Here is a 26,915-nt window from a genome sequence, read left to right on the forward strand (position 1 = left end):
AAAATCTTTTTGTCTATATAGAATTCTCATCCCTTAATTTTGATTTGTGGTATTTTTGGTTAGTACGGTACTACAAAATTGTCAGGAGAAAGGGGAATGCCTTACCCAGTGTAGCAGTACCTAGAGATTGCTCACTATTATGTACTTTCTTTTTAACTAATAAAAACTGGTTAAAATTTAGGAAGCCACTTACTGAAAACTTCTTCATTTTTATTAGTGATGATCTAGGATAACAAGCAACTTGATACTTGATTGATATTTGTTCTGTCAACAGGATTTTAATTTTGGGAAAGTTAAATAACCTGGTGAAAGAGTGGATACGAGAAATCAGTGAAAGCAAGGTAAGGGGACTTGTTTGTGTATAAAGTAACTTGCCAACTGAATACAACAGTTGTCTTATATAACTTGTTCTTATCTGAGTGGATTTAGAGTCTTTAACGTGGAATCTGTTATAGACTATTGACAACAGAATTTATATTTGGTTTCTAGATATTTTGTCAGTAGGAAAAACTGAATTTAGTGATTTTATAAATACTTTTGGTTGCAACACTTTAAAGCTGAAACTCAGTAATTACTTACAAACTTCACGGAAGTAACGTTTACCCCAAAAGGTGCTTTAAAAATGTATTAAACATGTATATTAAGTATTTGAGAATCTTATTACCTTTTAAGGAATTCTGCAACAATGAGCATTTTTTAGATTTTCAGATATTAGACTCTCAAATTGAGTATTTTTTTTTATAATAGCATTATTTGAGTTCCTATTTATTATGAAAATTCATTCAACTGTTGAATCCACGACTGAGCTTCTGGTAAAAGAAATGTATTCTTACAGTTGTGTATAATTCATTTGAACCATTAAAAAAATTCCATAAGTAGTGGTCATTTTTCCAGGGTAGTACAAAATGTGTATTTAGTCCACAATACAGCTGAAAGATTGATGGAAAGGGAACCAAGGGTAGAAGCAAACCTGAGAGAAGGTATAAAGGTAGAAGAAGAGTAAGTTAAAGTCTTGATTTTAGTCAAATTTGTAATATTATTTTCTTAAAGCTGTATATATGTATTTCAAACAGTTGATTAAAACTTCAGCAATTGGAGTATTCTATCTAAACTGGGAACTCCGTGTGTACTACGTGTTTGTCATTGATAGTTTCTGATAAAAATGATTACTTTGAAAAGAACTTCTTTTGAGCTGAGCAAAGGATGTCCAAATTTAAGGATTTTTACTCATTTATTGAACTTAGTAATTTCCTTAATCTTATGTAGGAAACAGCTTTGTTTTAAAGGCTTTTTCTTAGATGTTTAAGTTGAAAACTGTAGACAAAGTCGGAACTTAGATTTATTCATTGTGAAACAAGAGCACTATCTCGTCGATGGTCTAGTTTCTTTTAAGGGGTAATTCTTGATACAGTTCTTTCTGCTGATTTTCCTGAGGTTAAAAATTGTTTGCGTTAATGAAATGAATGCTTATTCCTAATCAAATTTGTCTGTGGCCGTTTCTCTGTAGCCTAACTCTGTCCACAGTAAGTTGGTTGGGCAATGGGACTTTAGAGGTTAGGCTTCACAAGTCTGATCTTACGTATCTGTTTTTGTAGGGGGCATTTCTTTCTTAGCTGGCTAGTTTTAAGACCTGGATACAGGGTTTCCTGATGTTGGCACTGTTGATAGTTTTGGACCACGTAGTTCTTTATTAGGGGCTATCCTGTGCATCGTAAGATGTAAAGCATCCCTCTGCCCAGTCTCTCCGAATTGTGACAACCAAAAATGTCTCCAGTTAAATCAGTTGAGAACCACTGATTTAATACATAGTTATAATTAGTTTATAATATTTTGGGGGAAAAGTATATAAAATTTGAATTTTATTTTAGTTGTGTGATTTGTTTGCCATCTAATAGTCTGAGACTTCAAAAAAAAAAAAAGATTTGCAATTGAAAATGTTTTTCTGTGACCTGAATTAAGAAATCTTTATTTCTGGGTTACAATTTCTAATAGATACAAACATACTAATGTCTAATACGGTAATAGCTACCAGCCAGCCACACTTGGCTGTTTCAACTTAAATTAAATAAAATTTAAACATTCAGTTCCTCAACCACTGTAGCTACATTTCAGGTGCCAAATGGTGAAATGTAGCTAGTACCTACTATGCTGGACAGTTCTACCAGAGATTGCTCATCCAGAAGATGAATATTTTGCTAGAGATGTCTGAGAGCAGTGTTCTCAGGTAGCTTCTTTCTAACTTCCTTTGTAGGCGTGTTTCTGCGCACATCTTGCTGGCCTAATTTTAATAACCAGGCCAGCTTTATAAGTGGGTTTTTAAAATACCTAAATATAGGAAGATATGGTATTGTCTACTTTTTAAAAATGTAGTATTACACATATAGGTTGTCTGTTTTCCATAAGTGATGATTAACGTGCAACAAGGGAATCCCTGAGACTTTTACAGTTTTTTTTTTTCAGTGTTTTTGGTAACAGTTTATGTCATTTTGAGGAAGAGTGGTCTCTTATGTTCTGCTACTGAGTAAGACTTTATTGAGGAATTGGAAAGTAAAAAGAAACCTTGACCTAGCATACATTGATTGTTTTTTGTGTGGACAGACGTCATCCTTACCACGAAGGGTGGTTCAGTATTCTCCATCGTACTTTATAGTAGTGCCAGGGTCAGGAAGGTGATTTTTAAGTGCATTCCTCTCTCTCCTTCCTGGTGTTTCCACCCTAAGAAATTATGAGTAATTTTGGTTCTGTTCAAAATCATCCCACTAAAGCCTTTTGGAAATCTGAAAGTCTAAATTATTATGTAGCATTGTTGGCCTTAAAGTCACTCTTGATATGGTAAAATTATAGTCTCCTATACTGTGGGATATTTGCTATAATCATTGAATATAACCTTTTAAGCAATCAGAATATATGTTTTTGTTATATTCTGACATTCATGAATTATGCAGCACCTCATGAATAAAAATCTCTGATTCTAACATTGCTTCTGTGGAATCACATGATTTTTATAGCCGTTTCTAAAAATGTGGCAAAATTTCCAAAATAGTATGGGTCTTCACCAAAGGCACCCTAATTAAAAGTTGTAAATTGCTTAAGTTCCAAGGTAGGTTGACCTATGAAGGCCTGGTGTATTGTACAGCTTATAATTTGTGTACCTCTGTTTAAATTTGCATTGAAATCTTACTTGGTTTTTTTTTTTAATGTACAGTGTTATTTGAAACTGACAAAGTAACTTCTTGTTTGCTTCAACAGAATCTTCCACAATCTGTAATTGAAAATGTTGGTGGAAAAATTTTTACATTTGGATCTTATAGATTAGGAGTACATACAAAAGGTAAATATTGTTTTCATTATCTTGAGAAGGAATACTTAATTTTATAAAAATTATAATGACATCTCAATTACTTGTGGTGCATTATATAGCTTAGGTTTGCATGGAAGACAGAGTACTTCAGGGAGCCTAAATTTGGTACGAGGAAAGGTATAAAATACCTTCTATACCTGCGTGGTCAATACAGTATTAAGTGAAATAAAAAATGTAGTTTCTGTTGAATACTGACATATGGTTAGTGACTACTGTACTAGACAGTGCACGTAAAGTACCTTTTTCCCACTGGAGAGATCCATTGGACAGTTCTTTTGGGCAGTGCTGCTCTCTGTATCATTTCCTCTGCTTGAAGAATATGTCTGGAAATCAGAACAAAAATAAATTAAAGCTTGAAAAAAGAGCCTGTGGATTTTCTTTTCCCCATGCATTTATTATAGTTGTGAAATAATAGTGAAGCAAAAAGCAAACCAAAAAAAAAAGTGTATCTGCAGCCATTAACAATCACTGTTAATACTTTATTAGTTATGCTTACAGTTTTTTCCTCTGTGTAAGTAAATATACAGTAAGAATGTAGAGAACATTTATTGAGCTCTTTCTTTTTTCCTGAACACTGAGTTTACACGCTTTTGGTTTTCAAAATCTTATTTATTCCTCAGTATTCTTAGTCTTACATAACAAGTGGGAGTCTGAGACTTAAAGAGGCAGTACAGCTTGAACAGCTCTCAGCCATCTCTTGGCAGAGCTAGGATTCTAACCGGCAGTCTGAGGCAGTCATCTTCAGCCATTAACCACTGGCCTCTCTGTTAGAAGTATCTGCCAGTCTCGTGATCTCTTTGTCATGGCATTATTCCTTCTCCCCATCTCCACTATTCTGTGCCTGTAGGAGTGCATTTGCTTTTGATGTGTCCTGTGAACTATACTCCTTTCACCCCCTTCACAAATATGCCTTCCTAGTTAGTTAGTGCTTCAGCTGGTGCGTCTTTCAGGAAAACGACTGTGTTGACCTGATTCCATATTGATCTCTTCCTCTTACGTGATCTCAGTTTTTGGTTTTAGTATCTTTTTTGTGCTCTTCCTATGCACTCAGTGCTGTCCTATCAAGCACCAAATTAATAACAACTGTCTTACCATGGTCTGCCTCTTTGGATTCTTTCCATTGGTCCTTCTTGAAGTATATAGGTCCCATTTAGGGGCAGGTAGGAGCCTATAAGCACCAATTGCAAAATGTATAGGAGTTAACTATTTTTTGTTTCACTAATGAACATGGCTGTGATGAATGACACCAAGATGTTGGAGGTGTTCTTGAATAATTCTCTCTCTTACCGTAAGTCCTATCTGAGTCACCTTTCTTTGATTCTCACTTCACCTGGGCCACTGCAAATAGAGGATGCTACAGGGAAAAACATGTCCCATCAATTAGAGCCATGTTTTTCTTGTATTGGTAATTTTTTTTTTAGGCGACGGGTGTATTTTAGAGGCTGAAGAGTATAATGTTAATAGGTTTTCAACATTAAATAGTACCATGATAAGATGCAAAATAATTTTCTTGTAATAGTAATTAGTGGTTGATGGGTTTTTTTTTAGGTGCCGATATTGATGCATTGTGTGTTGCACCAAGACATGTTGATCGAAGTGACTTTTTCACCTCATTCTATGAAAAGTTGAAATTACAGGAAGAAGTAAAAGATTTAAGAGTGCGTAAATGTTTGGGGTGAAAGGGGGAGGAGTTATAAAAATTAATTTCGTCAATTGAGTGAGTTTTATGATAACAGCGATTAATTTATTGAACTCTTGCAGTTTGCCAGACTCCTTTAATTTGTATGCATGCATTTTTATTCTTTACAAACAAGTCTAAAACAGTAAGTCTGTAATTTTATGTACAGAGGAGGAAATGAGGCACACAAAATAAATATTAAGCAACTTGGCCACCATCACATATCTGAATGGCAGAGATCAAGAGCCTTGGCTTATCTGATTCAGGATTCTAGTGTCTTAAATCTGTTTACTGAGAACCTAGTCCATGTTAGGCAGTGTACTAAATTATATTTAAACAATTTCAAGTATTGCGTTCATTTGAAAGTACTAAAACCAATATAGTTCTAACACATAGTTTCTGAAACCCTAAACTTGTTTAATTTTCTCACAGGCTGTTGAAGAGGCATTTGTACCAGTTATCAAACTATGTTTTGATGGGATAGAGGTAAGGTTCAAATAAACAGCTGTTGCTATGTGTAATTTTGATAGATGTAGGTTAAAAACTTGATTTATTTTAAAGTTTTATAATTGGTAAGTTGATGTAATATTAATAAGAATTAAGTTTTTTTTGAATTGGAAATGACTGCCTATTTGTAAAATATACCATTTTTAGTCTTTTTTTAAAAAGAGCCTTGTGAAACTAGGAACTAAAATATAGCCAGAAGTAATGAAATATTGACTATGAAATGCTGCTTCAGAGTGGTTTACTTGATAGTTTTTCCATATGCAAATTTTATATACCTTTAGTCTTATTAAGGCAATATAACAATATATTTTTGCAAATAGAGCTGCCTTGGCTTCATTTAAATAAAATATTTAAGAAGTTGAGAGCAAATTGTGACCTGATGTTACGTATACTGAAATATTTTCTTATAGAGAAGGATATATGATTCTTGAGATGACGTGCAGTTCTCTTTGCGGTTTTCGGCGTGTAGAGTGGAAATAGTTGCGACAAAGCTGACAGTGAAGCAACTTCGGTTATTTGTTATGTTACTTCCGCTGTACATAATGGTGCTGGGAAGTCACTGATGGTGGTAATAAAGGTTATACGGTTTTAGAAACTAGAAGAATAATACTTCATTGTTTTGCAAAAGAGGTGGTTTCTATAATTGCTATCTTCTATGAAATATGACAAACCGTAATAAGTAGACATAAAATAGTAAATTTAGTAACGGATTATCAGGTTCAGGCAGTTTTGATTTATTGTCAAAGTTTAAATAAATATAAAACAATCTGTAATGTAGACAATGCCCTGTTTTCCCAAAAAGAACATTACAAACAAAAGAGAGATTTTAGGGGGTGGGGGCAGGGGGTGGGAGACCTAACTCAACTGTATAAACTTTTCAGGATGGAGGTGTAAGTCAGATGGTTACTTGAGATATTTAATGTGTTAGTTTTCTATCCATACATTGTATATAAAATAATGCTATTTTAGGGAATGCCTTTCCATTTCAACATTTTGTGAAATAATTTTATACTAACTTATTTTAAAAAGTCAGTGTCATCACTGAGTTTCTTTCTGAGTTACCTGTTTTTTTGTGAGCATATAGTCTTTATTTCTGTTTAAATTGGGAGAGATACTGGACTTTTGGAATCTGTATCATTGGAAAATTTAGGCTATATCGCGAGTACTTACTTGTGTAAGTATACAGTTTTTTCCTGTCCTGTAGTTGCATGTTTAAATGAGTTTTCACATTAAGCTCTTAAAATACTGCTTTTCAAAGTGATCTTGTAAAAGAGTTTTGTTTCTCTCGCAGCATTCAAAGTTTGGAACCATGAAATCATACCCTAAGGAATAATTACCAAATCTGTGCCAAGTTTCTTTGCCCTCCACCTTTCCCTGAGAAAAGGAAAAAACCCAATTTTGTCAGTTGCATTCTATAAGTTTTCAAAATTAGCCAGTTTTTGTTTGTTTTTGTTTAGTGAAAACTAAGTCGAAGAAACAGACTGTAATATTATAGATACTCAAGTTCTTAAATAGAAGGAGCTCATTTTTTACTGACAGGTATATTTGGCTACATTTAACCATATTGGCTTATATTTGGGCAGCTTTTAGGATATAATAAACTCACAGTTTATATAGATGGAGAACTAAACAGTTAATTTTAAGTAATCCAGTATATATGTATTTAGCAAACTTAGTAAACTTAGTATGATTAAAATGACAAGTAGTTATTTGTACAAGTTCTGTTTAGTATTAACCATGTTTTAACATCTGATTAAAATACCTGTGATAAGAATTTTGTTTGGCCTTTTGGAGGTGTTCTCATGTTAACAACTGATGAGAAGATCATGGCTTTAAGAAGTACTAAGTGTTTTCTTTTTTAAAGAAATGCCTGAAAAATAATTTGACAGATATAAAATGTTAAGTTTTGTTTTTTTTTAGATTGATATTTTGTTTGCACGGTTAGCACTGCAGACTATTCCAGAAGACTTGGACTTACGAGATGACAGTCTGCTTAAAAACTTAGATATAAGATGCATAAGAAGTCTTAACGGTATGTTAAAACCTACTCCCTTTTGCATAGTACCAGTTTTGGTCAAATACGAAACAGTTGTTAACTCAAGTTTTATAATGAAGTTTTTTTACAGACATATTGTTTATAGTGAGTTAAATAAAATGAGCTTTACTGAGTAGTTAGATTGCAGAGGGGTGTCTGGTAGTTTGTTGTCTTCCTATGTTATTTCCTTTATTCCTGGCACATTTAATTTAATAGGTTTCACCATGAAACTCTCAGTTTTAATCTTGGTAACCTTTGTACCGTTTCAACTGTTGTATTTAAAAGGGTTACCTTTTAACGCTTGTCTTAGCATTGCTTATTACCATGCTCTTGTAGAACAATTCTTGGAACCATAACTGGATCAAACCTTCTTCAGTATATCTGAACTGGAAGACGTTTTAATTATGGGTTGAAAGTTTGAGATAAGGCAAATTACAGTTTAGATTCTTTGGTTTAGGGTAATATGTGTGCTGGAAGATAGAAGTTTTCTATTTTTTCTTTGCCTTTTTATTAACATTACTGATTCTGCCAAGTAAATTTTTATTTAATTTGACATTAATCTCAGAAAATTTTAAAGTGATATGACCATTTAACTTTGATGATTTAATTTTGTTTTTCTCCCCCCCCACTCCTATTAATCAGGTTGCAGGGTAACCGATGAAATTTTACATCTAGTACCAAACATTGACAACTTCAGGTTAACCCTGAGAGCTATCAAACTGTGGGCCAAACGTGAGTTCAGAATTTGTTGGCTAGCTTATTAAAAATGTTTAAGCTTTTGTTCAACACTAACTTTTCTTTTTGCTTTTCCCTTGTCAACAGGCCACAACATCTATTCCAATATATTAGGTTTCCTCGGTGGTGTTTCCTGGGCTATGCTAGTAGCAAGAACTTGCCAGCTTTATCCAAATGCAATAGCATCAACTCTTGTACATAAATTTTTCTTGGTATTTTCTAAATGGTATGTGTTTAGATTATATTAAAATAAAATTGATTGTAGACACTGAAGTTTAGTCTTATTTCTATGACATTTCTGGAGCTGGTTTCAGATTCAAATTTTAGTTCATAATGTAGCAGTTTAGGTAGCCTGGGGGAGATCATGTTGTATGTAAATGGCAAGCCTAAATTTCATTCCTTTCCCCTAGCTTTCCCATGATAGTAGGGCAGGTGCTATTTGTACTCTTTAAATACACTCTGAATTTTAGCTATAATGTCTGCTAAAATCCAATGAGTTGTTAGGTTGTGATATCAGTTACTTTGGATAAAACTTATATATACCACCTCTTTTAATTTACTCTTTGAGTTCTTCTAAATCTGTAGGCCATTAGCTTCTTGCTTTTTGCTTTCAGCTGCCCATTTATCTTTGGTAGAGTATTAAAGATGTAAATGTATATAAAGCTTTTAAGAATAACTAAGTGCTTGAAAAAAAAAGCAATTGATCATCCCTTTGAGATTAGTCATTAACTCAGGAGATTTTTTCCTTTTTTTAAGCTCTCTCATTTCAGCATGGTCACATTTGTCAGCCATTATTTCTTTTAAGAAAAGTAAGATGAAAGATTATTGCCATTTCATATTAGTTGCTTTGGCTCAACAGGTTGAGTTCTTGGTTTTTAATCGAATTGATTTTAAAGATTTGTCTTTCCTCCGTATTTGTGCCAGCCTCTGTACCTCCTCCCTCTGAAAATAATTCTAGTTATTTTATAAAAATCAGAGTTACTGGAGACATTTATAATTTAGAACTGTGCCACACTTTTCAGTACATGTGCTATAATTTATGGATTTGATAGCAGTTAATCATATAACCAGGTTTAATGAGAAAAATGTCAGAATTTCTCTTAATGCTACACACACATAATAAATAATATTTTTAAGAAGCTAACCTTGATATTAAAGATGGTAAATGTTTTCCAGTTTTTAATCTCCTCTCTAAAGGACTGAAGTAGCTAATTCATAGAACACATCTTGAAAACGTGTTCATGCCCCAGAGTTTTATTACACGTATTCATGTTGTATAACCTTGAAGTCATGAGATAGAGAAAATTTTTCCTCATCAGTTTTTATAGTTATTTATACTTCTTTGCCTATAATGAGTTAACTTTTTATCCTCAGTTGTCTTTGGATGGAGCTAATGTAAAGACAGGATCTTTGTCTTTTCAGGGGGGGATTTATCCTGTTCAGGGTTGAGGTGAACACATCAGATGTCTTGAGATAGTACTTCTTAACTTAGTGCTTTATCAGTTTTTTGAGAGGCACAGATGTTTGACTTCAGTCGGAGAAAACTACCAAATGGTTTAAGTTAATTTCATAGAGGAAAAGTATTTCGAGTAGTCTAACATCGACAGAAAGGAGTAAAAGATTGTATATATACCAAGGGTGCAAAATGAATGAAGAAGGATCACATTCACAAATGCTGTTATGTTTAACAAAATACATAGATGGTAATATCCAATAGTCTTATCAAGTGCTACAATCTTTTTAAACAGGGAATGGCCAAATCCAGTCCTATTGAAACAGCCTGAAGAATGCAATCTTAATTTGCCTGTATGGGACCCAAGGGTTAGTGTATTATTTTTTCCCCTACAAATTCACACTGTGCAATAACAAGTAAAAATCATCTGCATAAACTTCAGGGAGACTTCCCATCCTTTTACGTATGAGTGGACATGTTCGTATTACACTTTATTTTAATCTCAACTATAATTGTCCTGATGTGAGAAGCATAATTATGTACCCTGTAAACTACATTTAATTGTACATAGTTTTTAATATCAAGGTCACTAACATTTTAATTTATTCTACATAGAACTCCTTGTAAGTCAAAGTTGTGTGGGCATTTGTGCTTAAAAAAAAAATAAAAGGATACTAAAAATCCCTGTATTTTTTTTGTTTGCTCTAAATATTCTGTTAAAATTGGGTTATTATAGGAAAGCTGTTGCTTAATATTAACTGTGGCAGATAACTTCTCAGCAATATCACTTTTAATTGCTCTGATGTAATTGTAAAAATTGGTTTGGATAATTCAGATTACAAAGGCATGGTTGGGCTAAAGAGGAGCTTCCCTTCTGCTTCTTCGTAAGTTACGACCTTTACTGCTTACTCAGTGTAGCTGTTAACAACATGCACTTTATTAATTGAGAAAAGAAATTTAGGTTTGAATAAGGCTTTCTAGGTTTATAAAATTTCATTTTCTACATTAATTTGCTATTTTATTACGGTATCAAAAATACAGTCAGTTCTAAGTTTTGTTATTGACATTAAGCTGTGTATTTTCAAGTTTTCCAAACCTCGTAGGAGTCTACAGTTTACTTTGTGGAAATACGCCACTTTTATTAGTAAATGGATTAAAATAACAGTTATTAAATCATTTCGTTATCTCAATGAGACCAACATAATGTAATTTCATCATGTGTTAATAAGCTTCTACTCCTGAGAAGTTAAAGGTATATTAAAAACTAAGTTTCCAGCTTGTTTAGAATTCGTTCTACACAGAACATATTGTAATATGACATTTCTCAAAAGTGTAATTGTGTGTGCATCCCTTTTCCTGTTGTTGAAAAAAGAAAAACTAAACATCAATAGATGCCCAAGTAGAACCTTTTTTGCTTGACAGGCACACTATTTCTAGTAAGGTTGCCAAAATAGTCATGCCCAAATGATTGAAAGAAACCATTAGTTTAGACCAAATCTCTAATTCTTTAAAGAATTTCGATAAAAAGTGTCTCTTTACATGGTTTTTCTTTCTCAACTCCAGCTATGAATGAAATAACATTTAATCATTGGTTCAGTTTAACAAGGGGTAAAAAGTCCAAGTGTCTGTTGCATATGTACTTGAAGAAACTGATTGGCTGTTGTTGTATGTAGGTAAACCCCAGTGATAGGTACCATCTTATGCCTATAATTACACCAGCATACCCACAACAGAACTCCACGTACAATGTGTCCGTTTCAACACGGATGGTCATGGTTGAGGAGTTTAAACAAGGTAAGTGTTTATGCTTATGCTCTCCTTTATACCTGAAGGATTTACGTACCATTGTACACCCAGTAGTCGGGTATGGAGTTAAAGTGAAGAAAGCATTTGCTGAAGTGGATTTTGGTGCTTATTTATTGATTACAGTTTTTATTTGAGAATTAACTCAAAAACCTTAGTTTAATTTCTTTTTAGGCGATTTATTTTTGATTGTATATTAGAAGATGAACCAAGATTTAAAGCTGATCCTTAGCAGGGCCTTTATGGCTTAGTGCCATACAGCTGCCATGTAAAATGATCAGTGAAATAGTTTTGTCTCCAGTGGGTGACATGAGAGGACTTTCTAGGCTCTTATATACTTGGAAAGAGCTTTGAGCAGGGTTTTGGCCAAACTGCCCATTATTTTGTAATAACCGCTAAACTTTTCTGGATCCCAGGAGTACTGCTAACTTGAAGGAGTAGCTACTGCTGAATGGTCTTAGAGGGAAGTAGCTAGAACGGGATTGTTTAATTTGACACAAGTCAAGGAAATAGAAGCAGTTGTATGACTACCAGCTTCAAACTCAAGTGAAAAGTTCTTTTGTGTTGTCTAAAGAGGCTCCTCATGGGAAGATAGCTATTCTTTTATGGGAGAACTTTTTTAGAAAGGCAAGAAGCAAAGCTTATGGGAATTTTTTTTCTCTCGGGTAACTACAGCGCTTCAGTTTTGGGAGAGTCATTCTATGAGCATGGCATTTTAGAATAATGGTAATTTACCAGAAACCTGGATCTCCAAAAAAAAAATCCTCCAGCTGTTTGGAGTGTATGTATGTAAGGACCTTTATGCTCTAGAGTCATAGACTGAAATTGCTGTGTTAAAATATGATTATAGAATTACAGTGAATGCATGTGGTATATTTAAGATCTTTGAAATTCTAGATTCTTAGACTGAAGCATGCAAACATTTTAATATGTTTTTAATTTAGGTCTTGCTATCACAGATGAAATTTTGCTGAGTAAGGCAGAGTGGTCCAAACTTTTTGAAGCTCCAAACTTCTTTCAAAAGTACAAGTATGTATTTTAAGGCATGTCGGACACGTTGCTCTCTTATGTAATGGTTTAATGGTAGCATATGTGACATCTCTTCTTGCTAGACTAATGTAGTTCTGAATTTTCCTTTAAACATCTTCTATACAAGTTTTCTTCCTGTCACAAAGGGCATACTGTTTTTAATGAACTCCTTATTATTTCTTTGTCAAAGCTGTAGTTACTACAGTTTTGCTGCCTGATGTAAATGAATTTCTACATTTGTAGCATCATAGGTTCTGAAGGCTTGTTAGTCATCACCAAAATTCTTAATCTGTATACCTTGGCAAAAGAGTGAACTGTTAAAATTTGTAGTTAATATTCTCTATTAAGTAACTAAATATTTTCAGCCAGTTCTGGAAACTTTATTTATCATTAAGTTTCTCTATAATATAGGCAAAGCTAATAAAAATGTCAGTAAATGTAGATAGTAAAATGTTTTCAGTAGTTACAGCACATGATTGGCCTATAATTTCCCCCTAATGTTAAGAAAGCCCCTTCACATATTTCTACAAATCATTTTCATGAACTCTCAGTGGGTGTAATATTTTTTTACTAATGGTTTTAATATAATGGTCTAATACCTTAGTACAGGTTAAAAGCCTGATTGTGTTGGTTTTGATGAAAACTGTAAGTTATAATAAACCTTACTTTTTAAAAAAAAATGGACTTGCACTTTTATTTGCCCTGAGCTGAAAACTTGCCAAAGTCCCACTTAAAAAAATTTTTTTTTCTTTAATGCTTGAAACTTTTTGGACCATTTGATCTTGTGTTGGATTGTGTTTTGTAATAATCTAAGCAAGATTGCTTTATGCTATTTCCCCAATTAAAAACAAGAATGATGACCTTCATGACGTCTCTGTGTTTTGTTTCTGTATCTTTTGCATGAAAAAGCAATAATGGAGCCAGCTTAATTGTTGTGTTCTGGGAGCACTGCATTGTCAGTAAAATTTAAGTAGCATAACATTGAATGTTCTTGTTTATTACTTATTCCCCGTAAGTTGTGTTTTTCCATTTGACAGATAATTTTCCTTTGTTTTTTTTATTTTAACTACTGTTGAGGTAGTACTTTTGAACATTTAAACTAACAAACATATATTCTGAACTTTAAAAACTATAACATAAAAGAGTACATGATTACTTGTAAGGAGAATAATAAAGAAATTGATCTTGCGGAAGAGTGTCAGCATCTCGTAATCCCTGAGAGTCAGAGATGAGGCTAGATTGATTCTTTCTCCTGTCTCACTTCCTCTTGGGAGTAAGAGGTGGTAGAACGAAGTTCTAAGTACCTAAGTTCTATGTGCTTGCTTTCTCTTTGAGAAAGATTAGTGTTGAAGTTGGACAAACCTTGATAACGTTATCTGTTTGGATAAACCTGCATTACAAGAACTTTGAAGGTTGTTTTTAAAGCTTGATTGATTAATCTTTTAAAACTTTTAAGCTATCTTTCAATCTATGCCAAATAGTACCTATAAAGTCTTCTGGTGACTGATTAGAAGATTTATAGATTACTGTCTTTATTAGATTATTTTGAAACAATCAAAATTATTTTAGGTTATTAAAGATAACCTTATTTAAACATAGTTAAAAGTATGAGGATATAGTAACAAATAGATGAAATTATTTCAGGAAAATTTAATTTTAAGCTGTGAGTCCTGGGAAAAAAAGACTTAAAAACTTGGCAACAATGGGCTAATTTTAACTGTACCAAATTCTACTTCTATTTCTTACTTTTCTCCAAAAAATTTCCTCTTAAAGAATTAGTGATTGCTGTAATTAGACTTAGATATATTCTCAGACTTGAAGTTTTCTTTAAACATATTGTATGAATTAGCCCAAAGATTAGCCGTACAACTGAATTGAAATCCTTAGTTTTCCCTTGAGTCAAAGTTGGTTAAATACTGTATTTGGTATGTATAGGATTTTACGTCCTGTGTAACATACCTGCCTGCCATTCTTAGAAGGGAGGGAACCAAGGAAGAAATTTCATTTGTCTAAGAGAGCACACAAACCATTTTTCAGAAGGTGTTAGTGTTCCTTGTGAAAAAAGGAATAACATTGTCTTGCGAAATTGTATAGTTCTAAGAAAATATTTTTCATGTTTTACCTTTTAAGATATTCAAGCTGACGTAAGTAACCAATAAAATAAATCATTATTGACATAGGAAATATGAATATTTATTTCAGATGTTCCATTTCATTAGAAAACAGGGAAAGGTTTTAGGGGAAAAGGCAAAATCAGGAATAAGATGGATAATTTATAATTTTAAAGAGTATGTGTGTATAGAATAATTTAACCTTAAAATTTTTTAAAAACTTCAAAAATATGTGAACTGTAACTCCTGGACATGAGTTACTAAATGGAATTGCAAGGATTTTTGTCTAGGAGTTAGATTTTCAGTGCACATACAAGAATTGAATACAAATTCTTGTTTTGAAAACTTAACAAATTGAGTTGGAATTTTGTTTTCAGTGTCTTGGGTGAGTCTTGCAAATCCTTAATGGCAGGTTATTTCTATTAAACTTTAATTACTGTATTTTATATCTTCCGCTTCATACTTACTTAAGTGTGCCTGAGTAAAGGACATTTAACTTCAGTATAAATATTTGTTGTTTAACACTTTGAGCTATATTTAAACAGACACCTTTATGCATAAGTTACGTGCAGAGTAGATTCCCCTCATCTACTCTGGATTTCAGTAAGAACCAAAATTAAGCGCTTCAAGCTTTAAAATTTTGAATTGCCAACAAGATCATGCTCAAGTAGATTTTATGTTCTGCTGTAAATAGAGAACATTGTATATCATTTAAGCTTTTGTTCAAGACTCAGGTGGTCATTAAGGGTATCCATTTCAATAGTGTGGTAAGAGTGATTTAGAGACTTGAGGGAGTTTTGTCCCTATGTTAAGTGTACCCAGGCAACTTTGCTTTTTTTTTGAGTTTTTGTGTGCATGCCTGCTTTCTATACTTTGTCTTCTCCTGTTGTAAGTTTTTAAACCTTTGTCAGAGAGTTCTTTCTCTATCCCCTACCCCCTTTAAAAAAAATCTGATGTCCATTTTCAAATTCCTAGGGAACTGGAAATCAGGTTACTGAGCTTGTTAGGATTTTGTTTGATTTAAGAGCATTTAAGGCCACATGAGGGGTTTTTGAATGCATAAAATGCATGAGCTTTTAGTGCTTTTATGTGACTTTTATTGACATATTTATTTGGGCTTTCTGTGTTTGTTCTGTATATTTAGTTTGCTCCAAATAATTGCTGAACAAATTAAATTGGTAACAGCAGGGAAGTGTTGATCTGTATCGATTTGGACTGCATATTTATATTTCTGTTTACATGTTTTCATATTTATGTATATTACCTCTGTTATCTAAGGTTAAAAGTACTTGAAGTTAATTTAAAATTTTTGGTCACACTCTTTAACTAGTATCTGGACTAGATAATGCTGTCAGTTTGCTTTTTGAGGTTAAGTTTCTGGTGAGAAGTTTGGCTTCTAACACCTCTAAAATGGGTTTTGTAGAAAAGTCTATTGGATTGAACTTTTTTTTTTAAGTCTTATGAAATTGAGTTATATGAATATACTTCAGTTGTAAATAGTTTGTTTTAAACAGGTTTAAAGTTGATACTTGGTCATGATGGTGTTTTCTGAAATGAAAACTTGCTTTTTCTCTAATTTGAGTGGAATTGGATTCCACATAGAAATCAGATTTCTTTGTTTTTCTCACATTAATGATGTCTGCTTCTTTGTTATAGAAATTCATACTGTTAATTGAAAAGAATCACGGGGCCTAACTTAAGTATTCAGTTTAATTTTTGCTACCTTTTAATTTGAATTAAAAAGCATGATGTATTTGATACTATTTTTGAAGTTACTGATGTAATGTGTGTATATTTAGTGATCCCATTTTTGTGGCCAAAGCCTTGGTGCTTTTATTTACATTAAAACGGTTTTGCTTTAATAGATTATATTTTAGTGAGATATCTCTTTATAGATAAAGCACTCCACCAGAATCATTGAACCAAATTATCAGTTGATGTTTATTCAGTGTTCTTGAATTAAGCTGCTTTTTGGGTAATTATTCATAAAGTCACCATCTTTTTTAGAAGAATTAAACTCACCAGTAGTTAGAAACTTGTGGAATTTAGCATTTATTATTTTATGTGCGAAGTGAGATTGCAGTTCTCTCTTGCTAAATTGATGCTGATCTGTAACTGTCACGAAGCTTATTACATTATGGTATTAATATCCAGCACAGAGCACTTAAATGAAATAAATAGCATGTTGTCTTTATCTTCAAAGGCATTATATTGTACTTCTAGCAAGTGCACCAACAGAAAAACAACGCCTAGAATGGTGAGTATAAGATTAGACTTTACCAAAAAAATAAACAAAACTTCAAAATGAATCAGATAGCCACAGAACACAGTAGGAGATGAAAGTCCTTAAAACATCCAATTTGGTTTTGTTCATAAATGGAGCTTTGCTGCTTGTAATGAAAGTATAGGAATTTGGAGATCCATATACTACTTTCTTTTGTTTGCCTTATAGAGAGCCATGTGTCATTTCTTAACTGTATATTTAACGTACTTTTTTCTAGTTTAATGATTTTTTTTTCTTTAAAATATTTGTGGGCATGTCTTTTGTGACCTTCCTAGTTTGAAATATGGGTTGGTTTTCTTCTTCCCCTAGTTTTTGCTTCATCATTTTTGAGGTAGAACATAAGGCTTTAGTTTTATCTGCGGAAATTTAGACAGTTGAACTGCCCCCATGTGTGTTTAAGTTGTGATCTTCATATTACAGCTTTACACAGATATACTTGATTTTGTGCATTTTATCTTTCTGAATTAACCAGAATTTTCATTAATAATACATGACATTTGTTCAGGGTGGGCTTGGTGGAATCAAAAATTCGAATCCTGGTTGGAAGTTTGGAGAAGAATGAATTCATTACACTGGCGCATGTGAATCCCCAGTCATTTCCAGCACCCAAAGAAAATCCTGACAAGTAAGCAATCCTCTAACTCAGTCCAGTTTCCCCGCCCCTTTTCAGTTTTGGCCATGAAAGTTTTATAGACAGTTTCTAATAACTTGAGTCACTACCCTGTTGATAGTATATGGCTCAGACCAATTGGAGGTTTATGGTTTATTTTTTCCTGATCGGAAACATAGAAGAGAAAGATGGCTTTCTGAGAAAAATCACCCCTGAAATAAATTGTTTTTGCTGATAGTGGTGTATGGTAATGAGGTGCCTGTTAACTAATTTGAGTTCAGATTTTGTAGAGCTGCACTTTAGCATTTCTTAACATTCCTTCCCCCCTTTTTTATAGAGTAGTTTACAGAATAGCTGCTATACCAAACATGAATCTTTGCCTTTTATCTTAATTTTTCAAAAAAACAGAACATTCTTTAATTGACCTTGCAAAAATTTGAATTGTGTTAGATTCTGGAACATTGAGAAAATGTTGTTAAAAGCTGCCTCACTTCATTCTTTTAAGGGTCTTTTATAGATCAGTTTCTGATTTGATTGCTGCTGTATTATTACCTATATGAAATTCTACTTTGCCTACATTTCTTTGTTGTATTTGGAGGGTGAGGGGAGTTTTAGTAGTAAACTTTAAAAAAAAAAAACAGCATTAAAGGAAGATTGAAAATACTGGAGAATGGATCATTTAAGATTATGCTGTAATAGAATAGCTATTACTCTGATTCATGTAGAGTTGTCTTTGAGGTTTTTATAATTTTTTTGTTGTTGCTGCAGTCTTACTTATTAAAAGACTGTGATCCATTCAGTAGACGTATCAACCCATTTTTCTTGTTATGCTGTGGTCAGATTGCTGTTCATGTGGCCTTTTCAATTTTTAAAAGTTTAAGGAATGTATATTAAGTTCTAGTTGAATTTTTATACCTAGACTATTTTTCTTTTGTTTTAAATTTTTCTAAACTACCATTCCTTTCATTAGTATGAACAAAATTTCTCTTTGTTTGCAGTGCCTTTGGTACTTAGGATCATCATTAAGAACACTGGCTGCCAGTACATAAATAATGAAGAGTGTATTTGTCCTAGGAATATAGGGGACTATTTATATAGCAATAGAAATAAAGGGGACAGGTGTGGGGGAGGAATTTGAGTTTTGATGAAGTTCGGTTTAGAACTTTAGTTTGCTTATATATTTGTATTCTAAGTTTTTCCATATACTCCAGCTTGTCAACCACATTGATAACTATTTTCATGAAATCCTGATAAACTATGGTAATACTCTTCTTACTTTACAGGGAAGAATTTCGCACCATGTGGGTGATTGGGTTAGTGTTTAAAAAAACAGAAAACTCTGAAAATCTCAGTGTTGATCTCACCTATGATATTCAGTCTTTCACAGATACAGGTATATTTCTGCTTAGATAATCAAAACATGTACTTGCATGTTTGAATTTGTCTCTGTGTATACCAATAGTGATGTTTGCAAAAACTGTTAGAATTACTTAAGAATATTGAACAGTGATCATCAAAGTAACCTTAATGTTTTTGGATTAGTTATTAGTTTCAGTGATGTCTAATATATAAATGATTTTTTTTCTATTGTGGTAGACCTGAAGTTAAGTGGTTGAACCACTTTAAATTTAATTTGCCCATGGTTACTTATGAGATTAGAAACCACCTGAATATTTGATTGTCTTAAAAGAGTGAGTTATGTCCGATGGCTTCAATAATCTTGAATCTTAAAATTTATGAAACTAAACTTCTGGTAACATGAGGAAATTTATCTTCTGTGTCAGATACAGACTCAAGTGTTAATTCATGGGTGGGGAATAGGATGATTAGAACTACATTTCAGATTGACCTATACCCTGAGATACAAGGTAGTATGGTTTAACTGAAGACCTAATGGTGGTTACAGTTGACAAGCTAAGGCTGTATATAGATATTCAAATTTTAAATTGAATGGTGAATGTGATGGGAGTGATGAAAATGCATCTTCTTTAGGGACTAACTCTTTTTTCTTCCATACATCTCTCCTTTTCCTCTCCTTGGAAAGAAAAAAATTCAGTGTTTGTCACTCTCACCTGTCCCCAGTAAGGAGTCTTCCCCTAAGGACATTCAGATGTAACATTAAGTTTTTTACCTCCTTCAAGAAGAAGAGGCAAAAGTTCATACAATTTTTTAAAGTATCAACTAAATGTAAAGGAGAAATAAAAGAAAAAATATATATTTCAGTACGTAAATACTCAGGTACAGTGACGAGAAGACATACTTAAGAAGGTGATTCTGCCTATGTGTAGAATCACTGGAAGTGGAATATCTATGAATTCCTACTAATTTAGGTGTTATCTGTTGTGATTCTGAGACCATCAGTAGCATTGCCATTGGTAACATGATTAAAAAAAATTAAAGTTTCAAATAAAATGAAAGGTGATCTCTTGCTGTACATGGTGGTTACGTACCTAGAAAATTCGTATTAAAAATACCTTGCTTTTATGTAAAATTGAGTTGAGTTCTTTGTTCGAATAATTGATAAGTAGATTTTTCAGCTTTAGGAATGTAAGTAAGACATGGTACAGTTTTTCATTGTGAAGAACTGTCCTCAATGAAGAATATTTATAGTGTCTCTATCAAGCAGTACCCCTTAATCGTTATGACAGCAAAAACACTCATATGATTTTAAGGGTGTGATTTGGAGTGTGATAACTCCACTTGCTGACCACAGAAGTGGTTTTTTCCAAAGTAAAAATTCTGACATCAACTGATGTCAACTGAAACTAACAAACCACCTGGAGACCCTTGGACTACATACTTGTTTTGTACATTGCACCTAGTTGAACTGCTTTTCAGATATTGTACTAATGAACTATCAAGATTTTAAAGGAACTCCCAGGTATTTTGGAAAGGAAATACTTCGTTGTCCTGTATCTTGAAACATTTTAATGGAATGCTTTGTGGGATTTTCTCATAAAACGAATTTAACATGTTGAAAACTCAAATGCTTACCCTCAGTCTCCTCCAGCTTCTCTTCAAATCTTTCTGATCTCAGGCATTGGCAGCTGTGTCCTTGTAGTTGTTCGGGCTAGAAATCTTGCAGTCTTCTTGAATCCTGTTTTCTCCATACTTGATATTAATCTATTAAAAAATCCTTTTGCCTCTACTTTCTGAGTATGTTAAGATTACTGCTACTGATTGCTGTTTCTATTGCTGTTACCCTAGTCCAAACCTCTTAGCACTGCTCTTTCGGATTCCTGCTATAGTCTTCCTGTTCTGCCCTTGTCCCCCTTTAGCTCTTCTCAGTCAGCATCCAACATGATATTTAGCCACATCATGTCTCAGTTGCTTGAAATCTAATGGCTACCCATCTCACGCTGAATAAAAGTCCAAATCCTTACTGTGGTTTGCAAGCCTTTATTGTGATCTAGTCTTCTCATTATGTCTCTGACTTCATTTTCTGTTATAAGTTCAGAATCCTTTATCCATGTGTCTTGAGGCCAGATGGTAATAAAGTTAGTAAGAAGTGTTCCCAGTGGGGCCCAGGACAACAATTGATAGTCAAAGAGTAACATTTCTGTACAGTATTTATATTAAGTAAAGGTAGAGATATTAAATAGCCACAGATCATTCAGATGAGGGTTTGTTGCCACATGAGTTTTGGTATCAGTTAGGAAAAACTTCTATTTTTGGAGCTCTTGGGATTTTAGAATTGCAGATGAGGAATTACGGATTCCTACTTTGCCGCCTCCCCATGACCTCTGCCTCCTCCGCGTGTTACTCAGACATCCTAGGCATGCTCAGGGCCTTTTGTCCTCGATGTTTGCTCCTCCTGGAATGCTGGTCCACCAGGTGCTCTCAGTTTGCTCCCTCACTTCATCTGAGTCTCCGCTCAGATGTAATCTCAGTTTCTAGGCTGACATTCCTGTCTTCTTCTCTACTCAGTTTTTTCTCCATAGCACTTGTCACTGATTGGATACGAAATACATTTTACTTTCTGTCTGTTTGTTATATTTTCCCCACTAGAATGTGGACCCTGAAGTTCTTTTGGTCTCTATTTTCAGCTATATCCCACTGAACCTGTGATACATTATAGGTGCCCAATACTTACATGACTGAGTGAATGATTTTTCCCATTTTGGGACCCTCTGGAACTAAATTATTTGGATGTGTTTTGATCTTTTTTTTCCTGTTATTCCTGTGATCTCTGTTATGTAAGTTATTTCTATAATAGAAAATATGGTATTACTTGTCTTAAAATTTTATCTTGCAGATCCTTGAAAAGGTATTTCAGGCATTGTTTTGTTTTGCTGCATTTATTACATACTTGGGGTAGAATTTTAAATTATACTGGTAGCATAAATGAGTATGGGTTTAAGAAAGCCCTTTTCTCCAATTCCGCCATTTCTTAAGGAGTTACTCTTTTATTGCTTTAAAAGTTACTACACTGGAAGAATTAATATACTCTGTGCTTTTATTCATTATGTATACCTTGTGTTAAAAGGCACTTACTGTACTAGAGTTTGCTTAGGCAAAGAAATATGTCAGATTAGAGAGAGATTTTGACGTTTTAAGTTTACAGATAGGTAGTATTGATGGAAAATAGATTTCTACTTTAGCTTCTGGGTGAGTTTAACTGCCTTTATTAAAATGTTTCTGTTTCTTGTAACAATTTCCTAATTGTGTAGTTTATAGGCAAGCAATAAACAGCAAGATGTTTGAGGTGGACATGAAAATTGCTGCAATGCATGTAAAAAGAAAGCAACTCCATCAACTACTACCTAATCATGTGCTTCAGAAAAAGAAAAAGGTAAATTTAGAAAGTACTTACAAAAGCATTACTAACATAATGTTTTATGTATCCAGCCTGTCAGCACTTCAGAATTTAGGCTCAGTTAATAAGTCATATTTGAAATAGATCACAGCATTTTGAGAAGAAATTCCACTAGGTGAAACCTTGCTCCTAATCAGGTTTCTTGCACGTGCTTCCTTCAGAGCTCAGATTAGTGGCAATGCTCCTTATCCTTATTTTATATATATTTATACCCTCTTTTTGAAGTCTCTTACTCGTACCCTTTAATATCTCACATCAGTGTCTAATTTCCTTTCCTTTAAAAAGTACGCAGAATTAGGTAATATGTGGATCCAGGAAATTGTGACTTTTTTAATGAAAAAGATTTTATTTGCATAGGAATTATACATGTATATTATTTAAAAACTATAAATTATTGAGTATAAAGATCACTGACAGTGGTAAGCAGACTTACTGTTTTGTAATGTGTTGTTCTGGTGTTAGTGCTTCCTGTTGGATAACTTACTATATTAGCTGTCTTTTTCCTTATTTGGACTTACTGGAATTTTAGTGCAGAAATAACAATTTCATTTTTACTTTAAGTGATTTCAGAAGTGGCTTATTCTTATAATGGAATATAGCAGTGAAAATAAGTGAGCTAGAGATACACGTTAATATGTTGAGTTTAAAAGTACAGATGAATATGTACCAATTGGTACTTTTATATAAACTTTACAAGTTTAAAAAATGTGAAACAATTTATTTTTAAAGATAGAATATGAAATGAAAGTGTGTGTTAGAGGATGAGAACCACCGCCTTCTGGATAATGGTTGGGTATCTGAAGCTGAGATTGGGAAGAGAGGAACAAAATTAACAGAGAGAGCATCAACTTTTTAATGTTTTGTTTCTTAAAACATAGAGTATGTGTATGTATTTATGTGTGTGTGTGTGTGTATATATATATAATATATGTTAAAAACATTGAGTATATTATATAACAGTATCTAAATCAAAGGCAGGAATTTTACAGTAGACTCCTTGGTTCAAGTTCAGATCCCTCTGCCTCCTAGCTTTGAGAGTTTGGCAAATAATATTACAAATACCATGTTCTTGATTTACCTTGTTTTTAAAAATAGGAAATATTTTTACCTACCTCATTATGTATTTTGTGAGGATGAAATGAGTCATTACCTGTAAAAGGTAGTTCAGACTAGTGACTGGCACATACAAAATGCTCATATTTGTTTTTATTATCACCATTATCATTAGTCATAACCTGGGGGTAGGGTACTTGGTGTTTTGGGGTGGGTTGTGTGTAAAATGCAATTTTGAAAGCACATTTCATTAAAAAATGTATTACATTAAAGCCTTCATACAGATTAACTTGTTAATTACTCCCTTCTCAACTGATGGTTTCTGAGTTATCAAATCTTCCGGAAACTGGCAAAAATGTGCTGTTCTTTTCTTGAGCAATCTAACTATTTTTTGTCATAAAATATACTTAACATAAAATTTACCATTAATTTTATTTTTAAACCAAAGTGTCAAGTCAAATATTTGTCTTCTGATGTGTTTATAACATATAAATATATAAACAGTTTCATGTGATTTTAGAAGTGAAAGCAAATAGATTATGTTCTTTAATACTTAGCTGTTTCAGTAAAATAGAAATAGTTATTTATGAATGAGATAATTAGATTTTCCAGAACCTTTGATTCAGGTTACCTTTTAAAATTTGTGTTTACATGGCAGTATTGATATTTGGAACAACTAGTAAACAACATCAAGTAAATCTGATTTTTATTTGATTGCTTAAGGTAGTATCTATCTAGATATAATCTTCTAGATTATAAGAAGAATTATTAGTGATCAGAAATTTATTGATTAGTCCAAAAATTATGTGTATCAAATGAAGTTTAACTATAATCTCATCACCCAGTAATTGCTGGTCTAAACGTTTTAGTTTATTTCTATACAGACTGCTTGGTGCACATATGTAACCACAGTTACTTCTTTTTAAAAGGTTTTTGATGATACCTATCATTTTGTGACCTCCTTTTTTGAGTGCTTTCTATATTGTGACTATCCGAATGTATTACAAATATTAAATGACTGCTTAGTGTTTCTTTGTACAGCTACAGTATGATTAAGTCTGTCCTCTATTTGACATGATTTAAATTATTTCCAAGTTTCCACTAGTAAAATAGCACTTTCTTGTTTTTACAAGAAAACAAGTGTCTAGAAATCTAGATCCATGATTCTTTTCTTTGGACTCTTAGTAATAGCTTCCTTTTATTAACTGCAATTTGTAAATAAAAATACATGTATTCTGTATTTAATGATACAGCAACCAGTAGGTATTGTCTCTGTTACAGAAGAAAGAGCGATTCACAAACTTACCCAAGGTCAGGTATTGTGAGATGTGAATTGGACCTAGGTCTGAATGCAGAAAAATGTGTTTATTTCTCTCTGTAGTATGTTCTATTTTCATTTATCTTTTATTAGAAAGTTTTGATAGAATATCTATGATTTCTTGGCATTGAAGTCTCTTGTGCCATACTTGATATAGACACAGAGGCAAAGCAGGTTAATGGTTTTATATTCAGGGCAATCAGTTAAAACCTTCATCACAGATAATCCCCAGCAGTGGCTGGTTATCTCTCAGGTATTTGATCACCTGGTCAGGCAGGTAACTGTAGAATTGAGTTTAATTTACTTACTGAACAGATCCTTTTCTGGTAGAGAGTGAGATCGGTAGCATTTTTGCATAGGAAAGAAGCTTATTTTACAATATTAGAAAATTTTTGTTTTCACAACTGACTTCATAGGCAAAACGGATTACTTTCTCTCCTCTCCCTTCTGCCAGATCTCACCTTCCCCACTTGATCAGTACTGATTTATGTATACAAGTAGTGTCTGTGTAGGACTTAATCAAAGATGAGGTCATTTGGGGAACTGGAGAACAAGCAGACGCACGCAGACATATTGGGTGTGGGATTTTGTTAACAATGCAAATTATTTACATTAAAATGTTTCTGTAGGTAAGTGAACACTGAAACTAAAGTATTCTGGAAAAAAAAAGGCTGAAAAAATCAGTTTGATGTTATAATAGCGTTCATTGCAGAAATGGAAACTTTATCACTTTGGAAATCAACTTTTGTCCCATAGCACCATTTAGTTTTTTTAGCTTTATTTTGGTTTTGCTTGCACCTAAGTAACTATTTTTGAGTGCTTTGGTTTTTGTGAAACAGGACCAACATTAGGATTTAAATGTGATTATAAGTCTAGTTTTCAGAAAATTATTTGTTTTTATTTTAACGGGATAATTTATGCTGTTAAATATACCATGCTAAATCGTAAGTTGCAGAGAGAGCACTGGAAATCTCTTGTTTTTGAGAGAGGCTAATACAAACAACTAGGAGTTGCACTGAATTGTACCTATTTGATATATTTTTTGAAGCTGTGTATTTTTTACCTTCATTGTATAATAATTTAAAATCTATAAACAAAAAATTACTTCTAATTTCATTGTTGATGTTTTTCGTAATACATATGTATATGTATGTGTGTGTATGTAATTATAGTCCTCTGATTTAAGATACATGTATTCTCATATGAAAGTGCTTTTAATTTGCAGTTTGTCTTACATTCAGTGTGTACATTTAATGTAGCATTTTTTTCTTCCCTTTTTCATCACTGAAGAACTGTAGTTAAGTTGAAGACCCTTAGAAGTCAGGAAGTATCTGTGTCCCAAATCTTTGCCTTTCCTGGTCAACACGACATTTTGGTTATCATAAATTTACTGATTTGCCCTTTTTAGTAGAAATTATTCATTAGTGAAGTAAAAGATGTTCATGTTTGAAAGATCCAGGTAAAACAAATATATATTTGTTTTTTTTTTTAATTGCAGCATTCAACAGAAGGCGTCAGGTTGACACCTCTGAATGACAGCAGCCTCGATTTCTCTATGGACAGTGATAACAGCATGTCTGTGCCTTCACCTACTAGTGCTATGAAGACCAGTCCATTGAACAGTTCTGGCAGCTCTCAGGGGTAAGGAAAAAGGGAAAAAAGGAAGTGGAGTGGCTGTTTAAATGTAGTAGATACAGTCTTTTGTTATTGTTAAAGGTATTTGTTTATTGTTTTTATTTCATCTTTAAATTTTTAGAAAATAGCAGTTTAACTCTTAGTTTTGAGGAGAGTATTTTTATTTTAGTCCTACTGTGTCATACTTGTCTTCCATTTTTGGACAGAATGTCTAGATGTGAATGAATGTTTCTAGCGCCAAAGCCCCTTCCAGTTTCATGTGTTGAAACACCTGCTGCCTGTGGTGAACCGTATGCTGTGCTAAGGAGAACCAGACAGGAGGGACAAAGCACCTTTCTGTCCTGAAGATGTTTATTACCCTGTGTAGCGGAGGGAAGTATCTATGAAAATCAGAGATCTCCTGAGGAAAGTGAAGATTTATGTGGGCTGGTTTTAGATGAAATTTCTTTTGAAGAATTAAGTGTCTTTTTAAAAACATTTAAAGCAG

General features: G+C 33.1%; 1 protein-coding gene across 8 annotated transcripts in view; it reads left to right on the top strand.

Moving 5' to 3' along the window:
• PAPOLA (poly(A) polymerase alpha) overlaps window positions 1-26,915 on the top strand; it is a 53,436-nt gene that overhangs the window by 14,180 nt on the left and 12,341 nt on the right. For all 8 annotated transcript variants that reach the window (XM_031454285.2, XM_031454282.2, XM_064486231.1 and 5 more), the window contains 15 exons: window positions 275-341; window positions 3,250-3,331; window positions 4,910-5,019; window positions 5,472-5,525; window positions 7,467-7,578; window positions 8,224-8,313; window positions 8,404-8,542; window positions 10,065-10,137; window positions 11,443-11,563; window positions 12,517-12,601; window positions 16,916-16,969; window positions 17,502-17,621; window positions 18,890-18,999; window positions 22,277-22,398; window positions 26,292-26,434. In XM_031454285.2, the coding sequence (XP_031310145.1) occupies window positions 8,457-8,542; window positions 10,065-10,137; window positions 11,443-11,563; window positions 12,517-12,601; window positions 16,916-16,969; window positions 17,502-17,621; window positions 18,890-18,999; window positions 22,277-22,398; window positions 26,292-26,434 (914 nt within the window). In that variant the 5' untranslated portion in view covers window positions 275-341; window positions 3,250-3,331; window positions 4,910-5,019; ... (2 more) ...; window positions 8,224-8,313; window positions 8,404-8,456. The remainder of the gene's footprint in view (window positions 1-274; window positions 342-3,249; window positions 3,332-4,909; window positions 5,020-5,471; window positions 5,526-7,466; window positions 7,579-8,223; window positions 8,314-8,403; window positions 8,543-10,064; window positions 10,138-11,442; window positions 11,564-12,516; window positions 12,602-16,915; window positions 16,970-17,501; window positions 17,622-18,889; window positions 19,000-22,276; window positions 22,399-26,291; window positions 26,435-26,915) is intronic.

Source organism: Camelus dromedarius, chromosome 5, assembly GCF_036321535.1.
Source record: "Camelus dromedarius isolate mCamDro1 chromosome 5, mCamDro1.pat, whole genome shotgun sequence".
In the NCBI taxonomy this organism is placed as follows: domain Eukaryota; kingdom Metazoa; phylum Chordata; class Mammalia; order Artiodactyla; family Camelidae; genus Camelus; species Camelus dromedarius.